Here is a 21,009-nt window from a genome sequence, read left to right as displayed (position 1 = left end):
ATGCAGTGACGTATAGTCACAGCAAATCATGCATATAATTAACTACATGTTTTTCAGTAAAAAAATCAGAAAAAATGTGAATTAACTGTGTTTTAACTGTGTGTTTCTGTTAAAAAAGATTAATGAAGATTTCTGTAAAAGTATTTAGCACTTAATTTAAATAAGGATATTTTACTTTATTTTTACGGTTTTTGTTTGGCAGCCGTAACTGACAATCAATGACTGTTTTTTTACGATTTTATTTTTTACAATGTAGAAAAGGAAAAAAAAAACACAATACAACTATGCGTCTCACTCAAATTGAATATCAGAAGAGAGAAACAAAACACAATAACAACAGTGTCTCATTCAATTGAAATGTCAAATGAGAAAAATAAAATAAAATAAAATAAAAAATAATAATAATAATAATGTCTCAGTTCAGAAAAACAGTATAACAGTTCAGATTCAGGGAAGAGAAAAAAATTGAATAGTGGCCGTCCATGAAAAATCAGTTTCTCAATCCAGCGAGTCCAAAAGAAGAGGGGAAAAAATAATTTAAAAATATTTCGCCCAATCCAGTAGAATAAAGGTGATTAAAGAAGAATGGTTCGTCCAACCAATATGTATTCCTCACTCTTGGAACTGTCACCAGGTACGATTCAGATGGGAATGGCTCGCCTGTCCTCGCAATGCGCATACAGCAAAAGGCAAGGACAATTCCTCTATGTCAATCTCAACTGCTGAAACTCAGGATCGGCAGCAGATGAAACATTTACTCACATATGCCCAAAAAATAAAAAGAGAAAGAAGGAAGAGGAAAAAATAAAATAAATAAAAAACAGCCTTGAAAACACAAAGCCAAGAAAACAACAATCATTAAATCACATTTTCCAAATATTCACAGTCATCATATCTCATTTCAATTCCTAATAAACTATTTAAATAAAAAATGTCTGTTCGATCGATTTTATTCTCTTCGTACACATTAGAAATATATGTACGTGGTTAGCAAGCTAGCACCTCGTGGTAATGAGGAAAACAAACTTACTTTACACAAATATATACATTTTCCTTAAACATTAAACACCATTTACACATTCACACTCTACAGCCGTACATAGTGCTTGTTTGTATTCAATGCTTGGTGTAATCTAAGACAATGGGATCCAGTTAATTGCATTTTAATTAGTTTAATACTTGAGTTCCTGCAAGATTGTTTTGCGTCACGGTTATCTCCTTCCACACAGAAGTTTTATGTTGTTGCCACTGATGCCTTTAACACTGAGGGCAGGAGACTTTTGGCTTCTGTTTTTCCTTTCTTGGTCACGTCCATCAGGTCTAAAAGAAACAATAAATCAAGTGAGTTTTCAAATGAGAGACAAATGTGAAATGAAAAGTGAAGCTCAAAGTCAAGATCACTGATGAGTTCAATAGTCATTTCAACCCCATCATATCTGGTCAACAACTGCTGTGCACAATTATGTACTATTATAATATTATGAAGATGATTTGTGTTATAAATCACTAGTTTGGTCATGAAACTCTAAATGGCACATACTTGACATGTAGGGCCTAATCTTTAAGCAATCACATCATTTCCAACACCTTTCTAAAATTAACAGAGGAAGAATCTGGAAGCTTCTCGTCTCTGTATTCTTGATAAGCACCAGAGCAAATACAAAAACATGAACTGCTGTTAGAAAACATTAAAATACTGTTTGACGTTTTATCTTCACCATAATAAGTAATGTCAGAAAGAGAAAGTTGCACACTGCAAAAACTCAAAATCGTGCCAAGTATATTTTTCTAATATCTAGTCAAAATATCTCATCACACTTAATATAAGACAAAATCACCTAAAGACCAAGATTTAAGTGAGATAAAGGAGCTTGTTTAAGACAGTCCATCTTGAATATCTTGTTAAGTGAAACTGTCTTGAAGATATCTTGTTTTGAGTCATATCTCAGATGAAACAAGCTTTTTTGACATGTCATAAGGTTTTTAAGATGCTGTGTTATTTGTAAAAGATGAATCGTCTTGTTTCAAGAAATAGACTTGACTTGAATTGAGACAACAAATCTGCTTTATTGAAAACTGCATGCAACATGCCCAACTCACAACAACTCACAATGTAGAGTACAGTCTCACCCCCCCCCCCCAATTCGACTGCTTTACGGCATACGTCACTTCCCCCACCATATCCTCAAATTCGGACGTGAGCGTTTATATACTGTCTATGACGTGAGATGCCAACCAGCATTTGTTTTCGGCTTTCGTGCGCATGTTTTTGTCATGGGGGCTGTTGTGTTTAGACCTGGCCACTTCATGCGTTTTCTCAGATCAGATAGCTATCCGATCATGAAAAAAACAGGTGTAAATGCCCTCCGAAACGCATTCAAGATGGATTTGAATCCGATCGCTCAAACCACTTCAGGAGGAGATCTGAGACGCATTTCCAGACGAAACTGAACAAGAGTAAATGAATATTTATTGTTGAAACCACATATGTAAATTGTACTCCTCCCAAAAATGCTAAAAAATAAATAATAAAAAAAACGTGTGAGAGCGTGTTATAGGCTATATATTATTGCCAGATATGATGACGCGCTGGAACACGCATCACCGCAGATGAGAAGCTGAGCATCAATTCATCAAGCCAACGTGCAAACTATCGCAAATAAAAGTGAAAGTAAGTCACAGACGCTTAACACACAATCATCATCATTAAAAGTAAAGAAACTAAATGATCTTACCAGGGGTGTTGCTGCTGCTCTCTCTTATTGCGGTCTCTGATTTAGAAATTTTAGCTGATGATCAATAAAATGCAGCTCATATCTGTTGCTTTCGGTGACGTGCACTCCATTAAAACTGCATATAGCGCGAGAATTGAAGATCGGATTTAAATCCGTTTCGCAAAAACACATTTATGTGACCAGGTGTAAATAGAATGGTTTTGATAAATCTGATAGCTATCCGATCTGAGAAAACGCACAAAGTGGCCAGTAAATAAATCTTTTATTTGTAAACTTGTTTGCATTCTATGTTATATGTTGTTGCGCTTGCTTGTAGTATGTCATTTTTTTACATGCTGTTCATTCATCCATTGCTGATAATTAGACCAGTCCAATAGTTTCCACATATGTCTAGCTAGCTTTCGATTATCAGAGCTGTTAACAGACAACAAACACTCGTTTACGACAGTGCAAGTACAGCGACTCTAGGGGTCGCTGTTTGACAAAAACACAATTTCTCCACAGTGTCCCTTTAAGCACTGTATCACACAAGTTGCAACTTACATCTGTGTCATTCTTTTTGGTGAAATGATCCCACACACTACTTTTCTTTGCAGGCTTCATCCTGTCATCTGCCCTGGCTCTAACCTCGAGTGTTTTAGCCTGTAGCCTTTACTTTTCGCAAACCTTGTTAGCGCACGAGCCGCGAACCCAAACGCTGTGACCTCGTGCCAAATGTTTTTGTTTTATTAAGTAGCCTACAAACAGGCGAGTTATGAAAAATTGAGTGAGGGATTTGTTCACTTAACACAAAAAGATCTTGGAAAGAGATGGCTAACTGTAGGCTATAGCGTTTAGTCCACTGTCTATAAAAGCCTAATTTAGAGATCACTTTCTTTTTTTTAACCGACTACCGACAACTTTGATCGGTTAACGTTGATACGGTCAACCATCTGTCAACATCCCTAGTACACACCAAGCGCTTTACAATTACATCAGGTGTCTGCCTCATTCACGACCTGGATGATTCAACAGCAGCCACAGTGAAACAGCGCCAACTATAGGTGGAGAAGAGATATTTGACTGTGACTAACTTACACAGAAGAGATTTTGTTGCTCAGCACATAAAGATGAACTACTCACCGTGATCTCAGACTGTGGTGATGTGGTTTCTCCACTGCATGGATCTTCATGTGTCTCTTCAGGTGACTTTTAGTAGTGAAACACCTTCCACACTGATCACACGTGTGCGGCTTCTCTCCAGTGTGGATCCTCTCATGTGTTTTCAGATGTTGTGACCGACTGAATCTCTTGTCACAGTGTGAACACTTGTAAGGTTTTTCTCCAGTGTGGATCCTCTGGTGCCGTCTTAAATGTTCAGCTCTAGTAAAAGTCTTCTCACACTCAAAGCACATGTACTCTCTCACACCAGTGTGCATTTTCTGATGTGTTTGTAAATATTTCAGCACTGAAAAACTCTTTCCACACACAGAACATGAATGTGGCTTCTCCTTTGTATGAACTTTCAGGTGTGTCTTCAGGTTTGATGCCAAAAGAAACGTCTTGCCACATTGATCACAAATGAACAGCTTCTCTCTGTTGTGGATCTTCGTGTGACACTCATGATTTTTTTTGTTTGATAAACTTTTTCCACATTGATCACATGTGAATGGCTTCTCTCCAGTGTGAACACTCATGTGAATCTCCCGATTTTGTTTGCTTGTGAAACTCTTCTCACACTGGTCACATGAAAACGGCTTCTCTCCGGTGTGAACACTCATGTGAATCTTAAGCATATATTTGGTTGTGAAACTCTTTCCACACTGATCACATGTGAACGGCTTTTCTCCAGTGTGAACTCTCATGTGAATCTCCCAATGTTGTTTGGTTTTGAAACTCTTTCCACATTGATTACATGAGAACGGCTTCTCTCCCGTGTGAACTCTCATGTGAATCTCCCGATTTTGTTTGGTTGTGAAACTCTTTCCACACTGATCACATGTGAATGGCTTCTCTCCGGTGTGAACTCTCATGTGACGCTCAAGATTATGTTTTTTTTTTGAGAAAGTCTTTCCACACTGATTACATGAGAACCGCTTCTCTCCGGTGTGGATCTTCATGTGAATCTCAAGACTATGTTTGGCTGTGAAACTTAATGTATTTTTAGTCTTTGAGCGACTCAAAGGTTTTTCTCCAGGTTTGACATGATGTTCCTCCTCCACTTCACTCAGTTCTTCACTCTCCTCCTTCACTTCACTCAGTTCTTCACTCTCCTCCTTCACTTCACTCAGTTCTTCACTCTCCTCCTTCACTTCACTCAGTTCTTCACTCTCTTCCTTCACTTCACTCAGTTCTTCACTCTCTTTCTTCACTTCACTCAGTTCTTCACGCTCCTCCTTCACTTTCATCAGTTCTTCACTCTCCTCCTTCACTTCACTCAGTTCTTCACTCTCCTCCTTCACTTTCATCAGGTCTGAAATGAAAGAAAAAAAGTTTAATTGCATTTGCAGTACATAAAAATTCAAAGAGAGAAATAGGATCATCATTTTGATGAGTTTTTATAAATTATGCATGTCCCTGAAAATCTCCATGAATGAGGAACATAGATCTTCCAATTATTACTTTTAAAACATTATAGGCACAAATCCCTGTTTCGGTCAAGAGAACTATTAAAATATTTGATCAATGACACACTTATCTAATGTAATAAACACATTAAACATACACAACTGTGCCATAACATTTTCAATTCAAGAACTGTTTTTCTTTTTCATCTTGACTGTTGTTTATTATAACAGATGACATCATAAACAGCAGGAGATTTAATAGGCTACATACAAAATAATCTATTTTGAAATGAACAATGTTTTGTACTTTATGTAGCCTACAAAAAAAATGGCGTGATAGATAGACTGACAGGAGTCATTGTGAAGAGTACCCGTACGTAATTGCTGATGTACATTTTCAACCTTAGATGCAAAAAAAGTCAAAAAGCGATCACATAAGTCAGTGGAATACATATCAGATGGCAAAGAATCAGGTGGTTGCAGAATATTTTTTACCACCAAGAAAAGGGACCTGGAATTCCCATTGCTAACTCCAATTATGTTGGAGTAGTAATCAGATTTAGCCTTGGACAGTGCATTCTTATAATGTTGAATATGTTCAGCATACAATTCTTTATGAACAGTAAGGCCAGACCTGACATACAACCGCTCTAACCTACGGCCTTTAGTTTTAAGTTCACGCAGTTCAGGTGTAAACCAAGGAGCTGAATGTACAAATGAAACAGTTCGAGTTTTCACAGGTGCAAATTCATCTAAAATCATGTTTAGTCCATCATTGTAATATGTAACCAGTTCATCAACAGTAGAGAAATCAGATTTACTGGAGAAGATGGCAAGTTCATTAGCAAGAGTAGGCACATCAATGTTCTTAATATTCCGAAATGTGATCGGACGACACGGGTTTACTTTAAAAACTGCCAGCTTGGCACAAAAAGACACCAGCAGGTGATCCGATATGAACAGATCAGAAACAGTACAATTATAAGGTGTTATTCCAGAACAACAAACAAGATCAAGAGTATGTCCCTTAGTATGCGTGGGCAGTGTGTTAAATTGTTGCATACCAAAGCCATCCAAACATGATAAAAATTCACATGTAAATGCATTACTGACATTATCTATATGAATGTTAAAATCACCCAGAATGATTACATTTGGAGACATGGAAGATAGATAAGTCAAAAGTTCAGATAGTTCATTTAAAAAGGCATTATTGCTCTTGGGAGGACGGTAAATAGTTGTTAGGATGGTAGGAATTGCACCATTGATTTTTAAGGCAATTGTTTCAAAAGAAGAATATGTAGACAAAGTTAACTGAGATACTTTCAATTTCTCTTTGTGAAGTATAGCTAGCCCCCCTCCCCGTCCCGTATCACGTGATTTACAAACATAACTATATCCTGGGGGAACAGACTGATTTAGATTAAAAAAAGTCATCTGGTTTCTGCCATGTCTCAGTAAGACAGAGAAAGTCAAACTTACGGTCAGACAGTAGATCGTACACCAGAGGTTCTTTATTGGAGAGTGATCGTATATTAAGTAATCCAAAGGAAAAATTGTTTTTACCAGAATCGTTGCCAACCGATCTGGCCAGGTTGGTTAATACACTGTGATCGACAGACCGTGTGAGCTTCCTCGGCGAGCGTGGTGTAGATGACCAAAAGGACCGTATTTGACATGAGCCATCAATGTTGTAACTCCGCCGGGACCCGCGGTGTATATATTTCCGACGTGGTATGTACACGATATCCAAGGGAAGATGTGGAGCTGACGGAAGATTAAAAGGACGCAAACGGAGCTGAGTAAGTTCCGCCGCCGAATACTGGAGCATCGTCCATGCTACAGAATGGTATATAGCAGAAAGGATGACCCAGATGTAGTTCATCTGCACCAGTAGCTCAGTGATCTTCATAGTTGATCCCCGTGCCAGAGGTACCACGAAGAACAGCAGTCAGTAACCGGCAGGCAAAGCAGCAACCGCAGAGATCAACACGCAGCTCAAAACCAGCGTACAAACCCGCCGAAACAGCGTGGATACACAGGTCAGAGTGGCTCCTTAAAATGGGTTAAACAGTTCATAGATGCATCCATGCATTCATAAGTGCAGGAGGATTTAGAAGTAGCCTACTAAAAGTTTTTTAAAATTCTCTCCCTGAGCAGCGGCAGCTAATAGCACCAGCGTTCACCCGGAAGTCCTATTGCATCACACATTAACCCGACATCGCTAGCTTCAATCTAAATCATTATTGCTAGCACAACACGCTAGTAATTTGCTAGCCTGTTAGCATGCCATCCGTGCGCTCTTTATTTTATTTTTATTCTCTAGCGCGCTTGCGCCTTCCATGCGCTCTTTATTTATTTTTAATTTTATCTTTTTATTTTGCACCTTTTACGAGTTCATCAAAAAACTGTGGTGAGTATCAATCAACAAACATGGTGAGTCATGTCATCTTCTCCTCTTATTGTCACCTGCACCTCATGTAACATGTATAGCATAGCCTTCTCTGATTGCACAGGTTTTACATGTGATAAATGCAGGGAGATAGTCAGGCTGGCGGAGAAGATTTCAGAACTAGAGACACACATCCCAACTTTTAATCAAGGTTAATTGTAAGAGTGCAAGGGCTTTAGACAATGTATTGGATGCGACTAGCTTAATGAACTCTGTACATTGTTCGGTTCCGGCTGCAGAGCCCGTGCAGCAGGGCAATTGGGTGACGGTAAGACGCTGTAGTCGCAGGACAAAACACCGCTCTTCCGTTCCGATTACCTCATCAAACAGATTCTCCCCACTCAGTGAAACACCCACTGAGAATCCTGTTGATTGTGCCCTAGTTATTGGGGATTCTATTACACGGAATGTGTCACAGTCACATGTTTGCCGGGAGCCAGAGCGCCTGACATCAAAGCAAATTTAAAAGTGCTGGCTAATGCTAATCGTAAATTCTCTAAGATTATTATTCACGTCATCACTAATGATGTTAAACTCCGCCAGTCGGAGATCACAAAAATTAAAATTAAAGAGGGTGTGTGAACTTGTAAGTATGATGTCAGGCACTGTGATTTGCTCTGGCCCCCGTCCTGTTTGCAGGAGTGATGAGATAGATAGTAGATTGTCCTCACTCAATGGCTGGCTGTCGAGGTTGTGTACGCAAAATGTTATCGAATTCAACAATTGGAAAAGTTTTTGAGGCAGACCTGACCTGGGATGGTGCTGCTATTCTCTCTAGTAATATGGCACATAGTCTTAGAGCTCAAACATGACAATCTGGGGCTCGGGTCAGGAAGCAGACAGACTGGCTAAACCGACCGACTGCTAGCTGTCTCACCTCACCAAGGTCAGATAAATCCCATCACATAGAGCCTCTTTCACCTAGATATCATCATATAGAGACTGTGTCTGTTCCCTGAATTAGGACATACAAAAAACTCCTAAAAAAAACCCATTCAAAGGTAAAAATTTAATTGATGTTCAACAAATAAAAAACAAGATATAATACGGATGAACAAATGATAAAGCTCGGGTTGCTGAATATTCTACCCTTACTTCAAAAGCACTCATGTTAATGATATGATTACAGATAATAATCCAGATGTGCTGTGTTGACAGAAACCTGGCTAAAACCAGATAATTATTACTTTAAATGAGTCCACCCCGCAAGATTATTGTTATAAACATGAACCTCGTCTCAAAGGCAAAGGGGGAGGAGTTGCTGTGATTTATAGTAATATCTTCAGAATTACTGAGAAGTCTTGATTTAAATATGTAGGATTGAAAATAATCCAAGATATTTTAAATGAACAAAGATATTTGCTTGACTGTTTTTCTACCCCCTCTTTCTGCCACAATGACCATTTGGAGTTCCTAAGGCACCGATGGGGCTGATAGTGATCTAGGCTTGCAGGCCAAATGTTTGTACTTTGGGGGTCGATGAATTGTCACACCTTTAGTACAGTGGTGGGAGTGTAATTATCTGATTGGTCAGTTTGAATGTCTCACATTTGGGTTTTAGTCACATGGTCAAGGAAAGGATAAAAGAAGATTGTAACTGTTGCTCTGGCTTTTTGATGCTTTGGCTATCTTCTTCTCTGGGTCCCTTTCTTGGGGGCTGGCTCTCTCTCTCTCTCTCTCTCTCTCTCTCTCTCTCTAGTAACATTTTTCATATATGCTGGGTACAATTAATAATGTAAGTTATCATCATCTCATACATATATTTTGTAACTATTTTAAGTGTAACCATAACCATTCAATTGCAACTAATGTACTAACTAGTTTTGATTTGGTATTGACTTTGAAGTGCTACATATTGCAATACAATATCGTCACTCTCTATAGCAACGCTCTCCCACAAATATTAAGCTATTGTAACTGCACTTATTTCCGTCGTTGGTATAAGTGGCAGTGGGTGGTTAAAGACAAGAAATGTGCAGTTTTCTACCATCTTGCCAATAACGTTTCTTTAGTCATTCGGCAGTTCTTGCAGCTTGAACCACTGCAGGAATTCTACCCTTACAATATAATTTGTTTGAAGTGTTGTTGCTAAATTTAACACTACAGTGTAAATGATAAATCACGTTTAAAGGAGAAGTTCACTTTCAAAAAAACTTTTGCTGATAATTTACTCACCCCCATGTCATCCAAGATGTCCATGTCTTTCTTTCTTCAGTCGCAAAGAAATTAAGGTTTTTGATGAAAACATTCCAGGATTTCCCCCCATGTAATGGATTCTATTGGGACCCAAACGGTAGAAGGTCCAAATGACAGTTTAAGTGCAGCTTCAAAGGGCTTTAAACGATACCAGACGATGAATAAGGGTCTTATCTAGCGAAACGATCGGTCATTTCCAAAATAAATAAAAAAGTTTAAGTTTTATAAGCACAAACGCTCGCCTTGCTCTGTTCTGTGATGCGCGTTCGTGACGTCACGTAATACGCAATTACGTTGAAAAGGTCACGCTTGACGTGTTTACAAATGTGCAGGAGGAGGACCATATACACATTTTCAAATGTATTTGTGTCAGTTTATCGTTTAAAATGCCCATTTCGTGTGCGTATCCTGGGTGTTTTAATATTAAAAAGCCAAAAAGAACATTTTCTTCAGGACAGAAATTTTTCAAGCGTGACCTTTTCAACGTAATTGCGTATTACGTGACGTCACGAACGCGCATCACAGAACAGAGCAAGGCGAACATTTGTGCTTATAAAACTTAAACTTTTTTATTTATTTTGGAAATGACCGATCGTTTCGCTAGATAAGACCCTTATTCATCATCTGGTATCGTTTAAAGCCCTTTGAAGCTGCACTTAAACTGTCATTTGGACCTTCTACCGTTTGGGTCCCAATAGAATCCATTACATGGGGGGAAATCCTGGAATGTTTTCATCAAAAACCTTAATTTCTTTGCGACTGAAGAAAGAAAGACATGGACATCTTGGATGACATGGGGGTGAGTAAATTATCAGCAAAAGTTTTTTTGAAAGTGAACTTCTCCTTTAACATTTGTGCTGGCTACTGTATACAGGCCACCAGGGCACCATATAGACTTTATCAAAGAATTTGCTGATTTTCTATCAGAGTTAGTATTGGTTGCAGATAAAGTACTAATTAAAAAAAAAAAGCCAAGCATTCACATAATAATTACCTTTTAGGTTACAGTTGAATCGGATCAAATGCATTAATATTATGAACAGCAGCTATGCTAATTATTTCCCATCTGCTTTTCTGTTGTTATCTCGGGACGCTAGTAAATAGAGTTCGTCAGCTCCAGTTTGTATCCAGCCTCTCATGGAAACTTCAGATGCCCCAACACCCGTGAAGAGATGACTCGACACCTGCGAAGAGACGACTCAACGCTGGCGATATGTTATGCACTAAATTAATATATGATTAACTAACTGTATTTTTTTTTCATTTATACAAATAAATGTATTTAATTTATTTATTTAATTTATTTAATGAATTAATTGTTGGTGATTTTAATTTACATGTAGATAACGAAAAAGAAGCATTCGGATTGGCATTTAAAGACATTCTGAACTCTACTGGAGTTAGACAACATGTCAGGACCTACTCATTCTCGTAATCATACTCTAGATCTAATATTATCACAAGAAATCCATGTTGATGCCGTTGAAATTCAGCAGCAGAGCGATGACATCTCAGATCATTATTTAGCCAAGTAAACTTAATTTAGCCAAGGCTGCAATGTTGACTCCGTGTTACAAATATGTTAGAAGAACTATTACTTCTGCCACTAAAGATTGCTTTATTAATGATCTTCCTGATCAGTTTCATCATCTCAGCATCCCAAATAGCTTAGAAGAACTAGATATTGCGACAGAAACTTTTAACTCTCTCTTTTCCAGCACTTTAGACACAGTTGCTCCTTTGCGCTTAAAGAAGATTAAAGAAAATAATCCAACGCCGTGGTACAACGAGCACACTCAAGCCCTTAACAGAGCAGCCAGAAAAATGGAGCGCAACTGGAAGAAAACAAAACTAGAGGTATTTCGCATTTCATGGAAAGAGAGCTTGATTGCATACAGAGAGGCCTTAACCCCCTGGGGTCGGCAATCACGCCGGCGTGATCTGCTCGTTTTTTTTTTCATATCAGTGCAAAATACTCTGTTGATTTTACATACTTGTGTTGTACATCATTCAAAACTGTTAAATGTGTTTGTGTACACTCATAATAAAAACAAAATATTGTGTTTTTCGTAAAAAAAAAAGAAAATAAACATGATGCGCGTTCTGTCTGTGTGAAACTCATTCTGAAACGCGACAGAAAATTACCTGTAACTCAGGGAATGTTTGTCACACAGACTCCAAACACATACAACGCTTGGAATCTCTATTTTTAAAGTATGCAAATTATATAAAAAAAAAATCTATTTTTAAGTAATCCATACGAAAGCAGCGGCATGTACAGTTTCCTTAAACACGTCCTCATTAACTTTAATTTGACCACGCACGCATGAGCGATTGACATGCAAATGATCCATGCGGAGTAACGCAGTTCTGTAAACGCCCTCATTACCTCAAAACAAAGAATCAGAGACTTCGGGAACTTACTCCTCTGTTTTTCATCGAATTTGGAAGACTCTTTTGCTGTGCTGTGCTGTGCTGTGCTGTTTACCTTGGATTTACCCCAGAAGAATTGGAAGAACGTGATTTGAAGATGAGACTATTTTTAAAGTAAGATAAAAACTGGTGGTGCCAGATTAAAATGTATGTTATGAAATGAGTTTGGAGTAAAAACATGAACTAAGCCTAATGTCATATATGTACACGTATATATAGACAGAAACATTTTGAAATGTGAACTAGAATGGTAGGCAACCTTTCAGTACTTGTATACATGTTCGACATGATGTTTTTATATTCTATAATAAAACACAGCATGGTAAAAGTAGTCTGGTATGTATATACATATATATATATATATATATATATATATATTATATTATATTATATTATTAGGGCCGGGACTTTAACGCGTTAATTAAGATTAATTAATTACACAAAAAATAACGTGTTAATTACGATTATTTAATTACACAAAAAATAACGCGTACAAATTTTTTCCACATTTTTAATAACTTATTTTTGCACCACGGAACGTTTCTCACTGGATGAGTTTTGGCGGACCGATTATACTAAAACACCAACTAGCGTTCATGACTTAAGACAACAACAAACCACAGTGAACATGAACGAAGAAGCAGACGAGACCGCTTTGGTTGGCCCCTTGGAGGGGAAATTTTGTTATAAAAAACGAACGGATGGAAGCGTCGATAAGAGCATGGTTGTGTGCAAGCTATGCAACAAGGAATTTGCATATCACCGCAGCACATCGAGCCTCAAGTATCACCTCAACGCAAAACCTCTGTCAATGGATCACCAGCTTTCTGACAGACAGACAACAGCTAGTCAGAATGGGCAAAATCACGTCCGACAGCCGCATCATCAGCACCGGTGCTCCACAGGGATGTGTTCTCTCACCACTGCTCTTCTCCCTGTACACAAATGACTGCACCTCTAAAGACACCTCTGTCAAGCTCCTGAAGTTTGCGGACGACACTACTGTTATCGGACTCATCCGGAACGGTGACGAGTCTGCGTACAGACAGGAGGTGGAGCAGCTGGCTCTTTGGTGCAGTTATAACAACCTGGAGCTGAACACGCTCAAAACAGTGGAGATGATCGTGGACTTCAGGAGAAACCCCCCTGCACTCCCTTCACTCACCATCATGGACAGCACTGTGACTGCAGTAGAGTCATTCAGGTTCCTGGGCACCACCATCTCTCAGGATCTGAAGTGGGACACTCACATAGACTCTATTGTGAAGAAAGCCCAACAGAGACTGTACTTCCTGCGTCAGCTGAGGAAATTCAACCTGCCACAGGAGCTGCTCGTACAGTTCTACTCAGCTGTCATCCAGTCCATCCTCTGCACTTCCATCACCGTCTGGTTCGGCTCTGCTACCAAAACCGACCTCCGTAGACTACAGCGGATAGTTCGGACTGCTGAGCGAATCACTGGCACTACCCTTCCCACACTCAAAGAACTGTACTCATCCAGAGTGAGTAAAAGGGCTCGCAAAATCACTCTGGACCCGTCACACCCAGCACACTTTCTGTTTGAACTGTTACCGTCTGGTCGACGCTACAGAGCACCGAGCACAAAAACAACCAGACACAGGAAAAGTTTCTTTCCCCAGGCCATCTACCTCATGAACACTTAAATGTTCCCCTACTGTGGAACAAACATGTGCAATACTTCCCTCAGACATTTCATTATAGCACCTTATAACTTTATATATATTTATAATTTATAATCTTTTTTTTTTAAACTTTTTTATTTATACCTATGTTACTTGTCACTTGTCTTGTCACTTTATATTGTATGTGTACTGGAAGCTACTGTCACCAAGACAAATTCCTTGTATGCGCAAGCATACTTGGCAATAAAGCTCTTTCTGATTCTGATTTCTGATTCTGATTCTGAAACATATAGCAGCTAGCGTGGACGTTTGCCCGACTCCGAGTGCCCACACCCAACCCACACTCCACCAGATGACTGGTTTAAGGACCACTTCTCTAAGTCCACTTCTGAAAAAATAACCAACGGCCTGGCTCACTGGATTGCACTCGACTGTAGACCACTTGGAGTGGTAGAAGATAAGGGCCTGCAAAATGTACTACAGATTGCGTCGTCTGACACAACATACGAGCTGCCATCCAGAAAGACAGTGACAAAAAGAGTCCAGCAGCTTTATGACAATGAAAAGGAAGATAAAGAGAATTTATTGGAGAAAGCCGAGTTTGTTGCCCTGACTGGGGATCATTGGACCTCTGTAAGCAATTCAAATTACTTTGGTGTGACAGCACACTTTATTGACGTCAAGTGGCGTCTTCACTCATTTGCCTTAACTATCCAGAAGACCACCACTAGGCAACTTTGCTGAAAACGTGGCAGGAGATTTTGAGTCTGTGGCAGAGGCCTGGGAAATCACACAAAAAGTCACCACAATCGGAACAGACAGTGCCCGAACCATGATCGCTGCAATGAGACAGCTCACATTCCAGCACATGCCATGTATTGCTCACGTGTTGCAGAGGACCATCACAGTTTGCCTTGCTGACAGCGGGTTCACAGCCACATTGGCAAGATGCCGTAAAATAGTGGGGCATTTTAAACATAGCCCCTCAAACACAGAGGAACTGCACAAGGAGCAAACACAACTAGAACAAGACAAAGAGCCACTGATACAGGATGTTTCCACAAGGTGGAATTCAACACTGTTTTTGATCTCTCGTCTGGTGCAGAACCAAGAGGCTGTGAAGAATACTCTAGCCAAACAGAAGCACAATCTCACCATGTTAACTACAGCAGAGTGGGACAGACTGCAGAGGCTTGAGACCCTCCTTAAACCATGCAGGTAAACACCCACCAACTGTTTTTAAATGTATTGTACTGAATATCAATATCACTATGACTATAGTATAAAGTTGTTACTGTTTTTAATCTACTATTAATTGGCACAATAATTAATCACTTTCCTAAACTATCCTCTGCAGATATGTGACTGAGCTCCTTGGGGGTGAGACTTACGTCTCGTGCTCTGTTGTGTTACCTGCTCTCCGCCACCTGACCCACACCATGGAGGTCTCAGATGATGACCCAGCCTATGTGTTGAGGTTCAAGGGTGACTTTAAAAAGGACCTGTCTCAACGCCAAGATACACTCAACCATGGATGGCTCAGGGTGACTACAGCACTCGACCCACGCTTTAAGGTAACATGTGTAATGGTCTTCTTTGTTTTTCTTTTCTATTTCTTTTTGACCCCCTTTCCCCAATTTTCTGCCCTGGCCCGCAAGTATCTGGGCAGCCCTGCCACTTCTGTCCCTTGCGAGAGACTTTTCTCACTGGCAGGTAACGTAGTTCAAAAGAAAAGGGCAGCCTTGAGCTCTGAAAATGTGAACAAGCTAGTTTGTCTCAGCAACTGGCTGAAAGAGAAGTATAAGAAATAGTCATAGAGGTATCCTGAGGCCAATGGGGTTGTTGTTACTGACATGTTGATCAAACAGTGGTCTAAGCAACAGAGAGATTTATTTTTCATCAGGATATTGGAAGAATGGGGACTGAGGTCAATCACTGGCACTTTTTTTTTTTTTTTTAAATGGTACACTTTATGTTGATCTATGTATTATGTTGTTGGTGCAACTGGCACTTTATGTTGAACTCTTTATTGTTTTGGCCAAGGTTATTGAGAGTTGGACTTAGTCTGTTATGGCCTGTGAAGCAACAGAGAGATGTTTTCTAATAGTCAGGGTTTCCAATGTTCTGAATGTACCTGACAGTATTGTGTTTTACTTAAAAAAAAACATAGTTTACAGAAGGTTCCAGCACCTATAAGCTACCTGAATTTCTGAAATGTACTATTTCTAAATTGTTTCTAAATATGCTATTGCTACACTTAATGGCAAAAGTTGCACTGGTCTGTTAGACTTGGTTGAACAAAAATAAACAATATTTTGTTGCTTAAGCTTATGTATTCAGTCATTATTCAATGGTATGCTAAAAATCCATGTGAAAAAAAATTACTTCTCACTGTTCTCAGTTCAAATATTTATATGCAATTAATTTCGATTAATTAATTACAAAGCCTCTAATTAATTAGATACATTTTTTTAATCGAGTCCCGGCCCTATATATTTTATATATGGTTTCCCATACATTCATTAATTTCAATATCAACGCTGAACGCCACGGATTGATTCAGATTTTTTAACTATTTAATACGGGTAAAATTGTATTTTATTGTAGAGCTGCACGCTGCTTGCTCCCTCTCTCTCTCTCACACAAACTGACAACGGAGGCACGACTAACCCCTCCGGTCTCTTACCGCACGATTTGAATCAAAATATGAGCATGTGTTAGTTAGAGGACGGATTGTTGCTGCTTAAAGGCCCGTTCACACCAAGCACGGTAACTATAATAACGATAAAGATAACTATATATGCGTCCACACCAACGACCGATAACGGTCTTTTTATTCTAAGCACGCGCGCACCCGCGCTGCAGTTTCAAAGTAGCAAAAATGGATGACCTGCTAGAATGGATTCTGATTGGCTGTCAGTGTTTTATCGTTTGACAGCTGGAAAAAAATCGTTCTGAAAGTGATCCCAACGATATCGTTCCTCATATCTTTATCGTTATAGTTGTGGTGTGAACTCTGTTATTCTTTAATATGGAGAACGATTTTTAGAATTAGATCTTTATCGTTATCTTTATAGTTATCGTCCTTGATGTGAACGGGCCTTAATGCTTATTCCCCCAGCGAAGATTCCAGAATCAATCCGGAGTTGAATGGTTAGCAATGAACACTGTTGCTCAACATAACTCTGAGAAGTTAGTCTATGTTAAGCGCTGTCGCGTTTCCATTACAGATTCGCGCAAAACTTTTGCGTTTTTTTTTTTCTAAATATCGATAAACAACTATTGCGAAATGACGGTGTTTCCATTAACTGATGTTATGCGACTAAAACGTCATTTTTTCCTCTCGCAATCAGTCATTCCAAAAATCATGGCAAAGGACGTTGGTAGGTTTATATCACAGCCACCAGACTAGACATTATTATTACCTCCAGGTTCAGGTTGGTGTGTGTTGGTTTTTGTCCACCTCAATCTCCAGGTTTGTGTGTGTGTGTGTGTGTGTGTGTGTGTGTCTGAGTTTGTGTGTGTCCACCTTAGGGCTGTCACTTTACGTTCGAAAATCGATTGCACAATCGATTGGAGTGGACCAACCAACACAAGTTTCGAAAACGAAAATAGAGAATCGATTTTAACGGTCTTTTCTCGGAACGCGTCCAGCTCGTCACGATACGCCCGCATCGAACGCACATCACACAGCAACTCTGACAAACACACATTATACTTCTGCATAATGTTTCTATTTTTACTACAAAAATGTGAATTCTGCCAGTATTCAGACAGTCTCATGCATACAGATACAGAATCAGGCTACGGTCAACAATCGCCACGTAGGCAACATTTGTTTGACTTTTCTAACCGTAAACACAGCCATGTTGAAGACTGCAGTGATGTTTTTCATTGATGTTATGGCAGTCCACTCTGCTTATTGCTTTTCGAGAATGTTGCACTCCTGTTTGTCATTGTGCACGAAACTTCACGCCAATAAATCAACAGGAATATTGCTGACTTGTGCGTGTCTCAAGCGCCCTCTTTACGTTCGTCCTAATAATGCCTGTTAGTTGTCCGTGGATTTGCCCATATTTGGCGTTTAAAATGGAAACGTCTTTAGACATGGAAAATCGATTTTACAATCGATTCAATGAACACATATGTCTCAAAAATCGAACAGGATTTTTTCACAAAAGTGACAGCCCTAGTCCACCTCCAGGTAGTGTTGCTTTCGTCAACGAAAATTATGACGAAATATTGTCGTCAACGAACCTTTCACCTGACAAAAACGAGACGAGAATGTTGGACATGTGAAGATGACTAAAATAAATGTATAATGCAATATTGTTGACGAATAAAAACAAGACTAAATGTGGTTTACAAAATAAAAATTATGCTAAAATGTCTCTTAATTTTCATTGACCAAAACGAGACGAGACGAAATGTTATAACGGCATGACGAATGAGAGAGTTGTGCGTGAACCCATAGCTTTGTCGGGTTTTTAAATTCTGGTTTGCCATCTGGTCACCTGATTATCAGCGAATTTAACAATATAACAGACTTATTTTACATCTTGTGAAAAGGGTCATAATAGGTGCCGTTTAAAGGTAGAAATATGATTATGTAGGCCTAATTGTAAAGTTAGTATAACTTTATTATCATAAAAAACATCCTTGAATGTAATTTAAGCGTAAAACTTGTATACAAATCAGTAAATGTTAACCTTCAATATTATAGTAGTGTAGTACCAACTGACTCCCATGTGTAGTTTACAGCATTATTTGAGAGATTTTCTTTCCCTGCCATGTACTTTATCTCAGTATATCCAAAACAATTGGTATCGAATCACAAGCTTGTGAATAGAAATCTAATCGAAAATTGAGAACTGTCAAAATGTTTGGTAACATGGTTGCAAAAAAATGAGAGCCAGTTATAAATGTAAAATAAAACAGCTAAAATATTTAGTTGGACCTGATGTTGACAATCAATATAGCAGATTCTCAAACCTCCCTTTACTGACCATTTGTTGTAAACAAACAAGAACACTTTGTACCATTTCCCATAGTGTAACTGCATCTAAATGTGAAGAAGTGCTTGAATGTTTCTAACAGGAATGTTCTTCAGCATCATGAATGAATGAAGAATAAACACCAACCTCTTTGTTCTTCAGGATCTTCAGTGTGTTTCATTCTGCAGGGTTCTGGATCACTCATGTTCTCACTGTCCTCTTTAATAAACTCAGTCTTTACAGATATCAGCTCTTCCTGATGCATTGTGCTCGTCTTCACTTGTAGACGGATGGGAATATTACAGCATTTATTGGAGAATTGCAGTGGGAGGAGCTTCACTGATGATGTGATTTTTATGTGGGAGGAGCTTCACTGATGATGAATTACAGATCTGCAAAAATAAAAAAATATATCAGTTACTGAGTTTGTTTTAATATATTATTTGTTTTAATGCTAAATGACATTTAAGCATTTATGTCTGTATCTCTATATAGAAACCAACAATTACCCTCAGTCTATTCACACCAATGAAATGAGCTTTAAGTGTCAATGTACAGGAGATCTGAAGACATCAGCATAATAAATGAGGTGAAAACAGGAACTATTGTCATGAAATAAAGAGTGTTTTCAGCAGATCTGTTAATATTGATGAGCCTCAGACTATCAACACTCTTTCAACAAGCCATTCAGGATCATCAGCAGATCATCTCACTTTATTCTGAGTGTCTGCTGTTAGAAACACATTATTTGAGTCAGGATAGATGATAAAAGTGCTATAAAACTGCTCTATTAAAAGATAATACTGTTATTTATCTCAATATGACATGGATAAAACAACCAATAATACAAAGAAAAGATCTCTAACACGTAACAGTTTTTATGTGCAGAAACTGACAATCATCAAGCGACGAGAATACTTTTTAATAGCAAAAAAAAAAAAAAAGAACCAAATAGAGATTACTTAAATTAATAAAGGTTTTGTTTTTCGCACAAAAAGTATTCTCGTCGCTTGATAAACTTATGGTTGAGCCACTGTAGTCACTTGTACTACTTTAAACATCTTCTTTACTAACTTTCTCACCGGCAAGTTTCAATTACAGAGAAGCCTATGGAGGAGTGAGACAGCTCTCAGATTTCATCAAAAACAACACAAGGGTGAGTAATATTACTGACAGAATTGTAATTATTGGGTGAACTAACCTTTAATTGTTCAGTTGAGGTTTATTTGTGTTCTCTATTACTCAAGTCTCTTATTTCACTACACTGTGGCTGCACTTAGTGTTTTTAAAGGACGACTTAGATTGAGTATAAGTTACTATTGCACTTTTCGGCTAAATAATGTATTACTGTCAAATGTACAAATACTCTAATTCACTCTATGTATTTGTTCATGTTTTATCAAAGGATAAATCTGAAACACGGCATAAAATAATTATATCATGGCGACAGGAACGTTACATTAAACATGGTTCTGTGTAAACACTTTCTTTACTGAGGTAAACCATGTTAGTCTCGTAGTGTGCTCATATTCTGATGTGTGTGTGTGTGTGTGTGTGTGTGAGTGTGTGAGAGAGAGAGAGAGACAGAGAGAGAGAGAGAGACAGAGAGAGAAGTGATCAAATAAATAATCCCATCGAGGATTGTAATATTGAGTTTAAACGAACGATTGTATGTACTCAATTGTATTTGCGTGTTGTAACATAAACAGTAGCATTAGCATAAGCAGTAGCATTACAAATAACCGCGTATATAAAAAGTTGGAGACAACTACACAAAAAAACATACCTCTCTGAAACGTCCTGTAACAGCCGTTCTTGCACAAGTTCTGCTCGATTCCTCTCCAGTAATATTCTCTAAATCTGATTCAGGCTGAAATTGATAAGGCAATATTGACGGCTGTGTTTAAAACACCGGAGCACATGCAACTGTTGTTATGGTAACGGACGTGACGTTTCCGGGCAGCGTGAACTAGGCGGTTAGCGAATCACAACACAGACTGGGCCAAGCTG

At 38.7% G+C, this 21,009-nt stretch overlaps 1 protein-coding gene across 1 annotated transcript; it reads right to left on the bottom strand.

Moving 5' to 3' along the window:
- Positions 1 to 200: 200 nt before the first annotated feature.
- LOC311306685 (uncharacterized protein) lies at positions 201 to 20,956 on the bottom strand. The gene is made up of 4 exons (XM_084435221.1): positions 20,786 to 20,956; positions 19,147 to 19,391; positions 3,858 to 5,187; positions 201 to 1,320 (listed from the first exon to the last, which is right to left on the bottom strand). Exons 2-4 carry the CDS (start codon positions 19,262 to 19,264, stop codon positions 1,212 to 1,214), a joined length of 1,557 nt encoding a protein of 518 aa, XP_084291347.1. The 5' UTR covers positions 19,265 to 19,391; positions 20,786 to 20,956; the 3' UTR covers positions 201 to 1,211.
- Positions 20,957 to 21,009: the final 53 nt, after the last annotated feature.

Source organism: Rutilus rutilus (genome assembly GCF_951802725.1).
Source record: "Rutilus rutilus genome assembly, chromosome: 1".
Lineage (NCBI taxonomy): Eukaryota > Metazoa > Chordata > Actinopteri > Cypriniformes > Leuciscidae > Rutilus > Rutilus rutilus.
The sequence above is the reverse complement of the archived record's forward strand: the minus strand, read 5'-3'. Positions and strand labels throughout refer to the sequence as shown.

Excerpts from the sequence above, each read along its gene's own strand:
- LOC311306685 (XM_084435221.1), bottom strand. The coding sequence starts at position 19,264 with ATGCATCAGGAAGAGCTGATATCTGTAAAGACTGAGTTTATTAAAGAG. Across the intron at positions 5,188-19,146 it reads AGATCCTGAAGAACAAAGAG|ACCTGATGAAAGTGAAGGAG; the intron begins GTTGGTGTTTAT and ends CTTTCATTTCAG. Across the intron at positions 1,321-3,857 it reads CACCACAGTCTGAGATCACG|ACCTGATGGACGTGACCAAG; the intron begins GTGAGTAGTTCA and ends TGTTTCTTTTAG.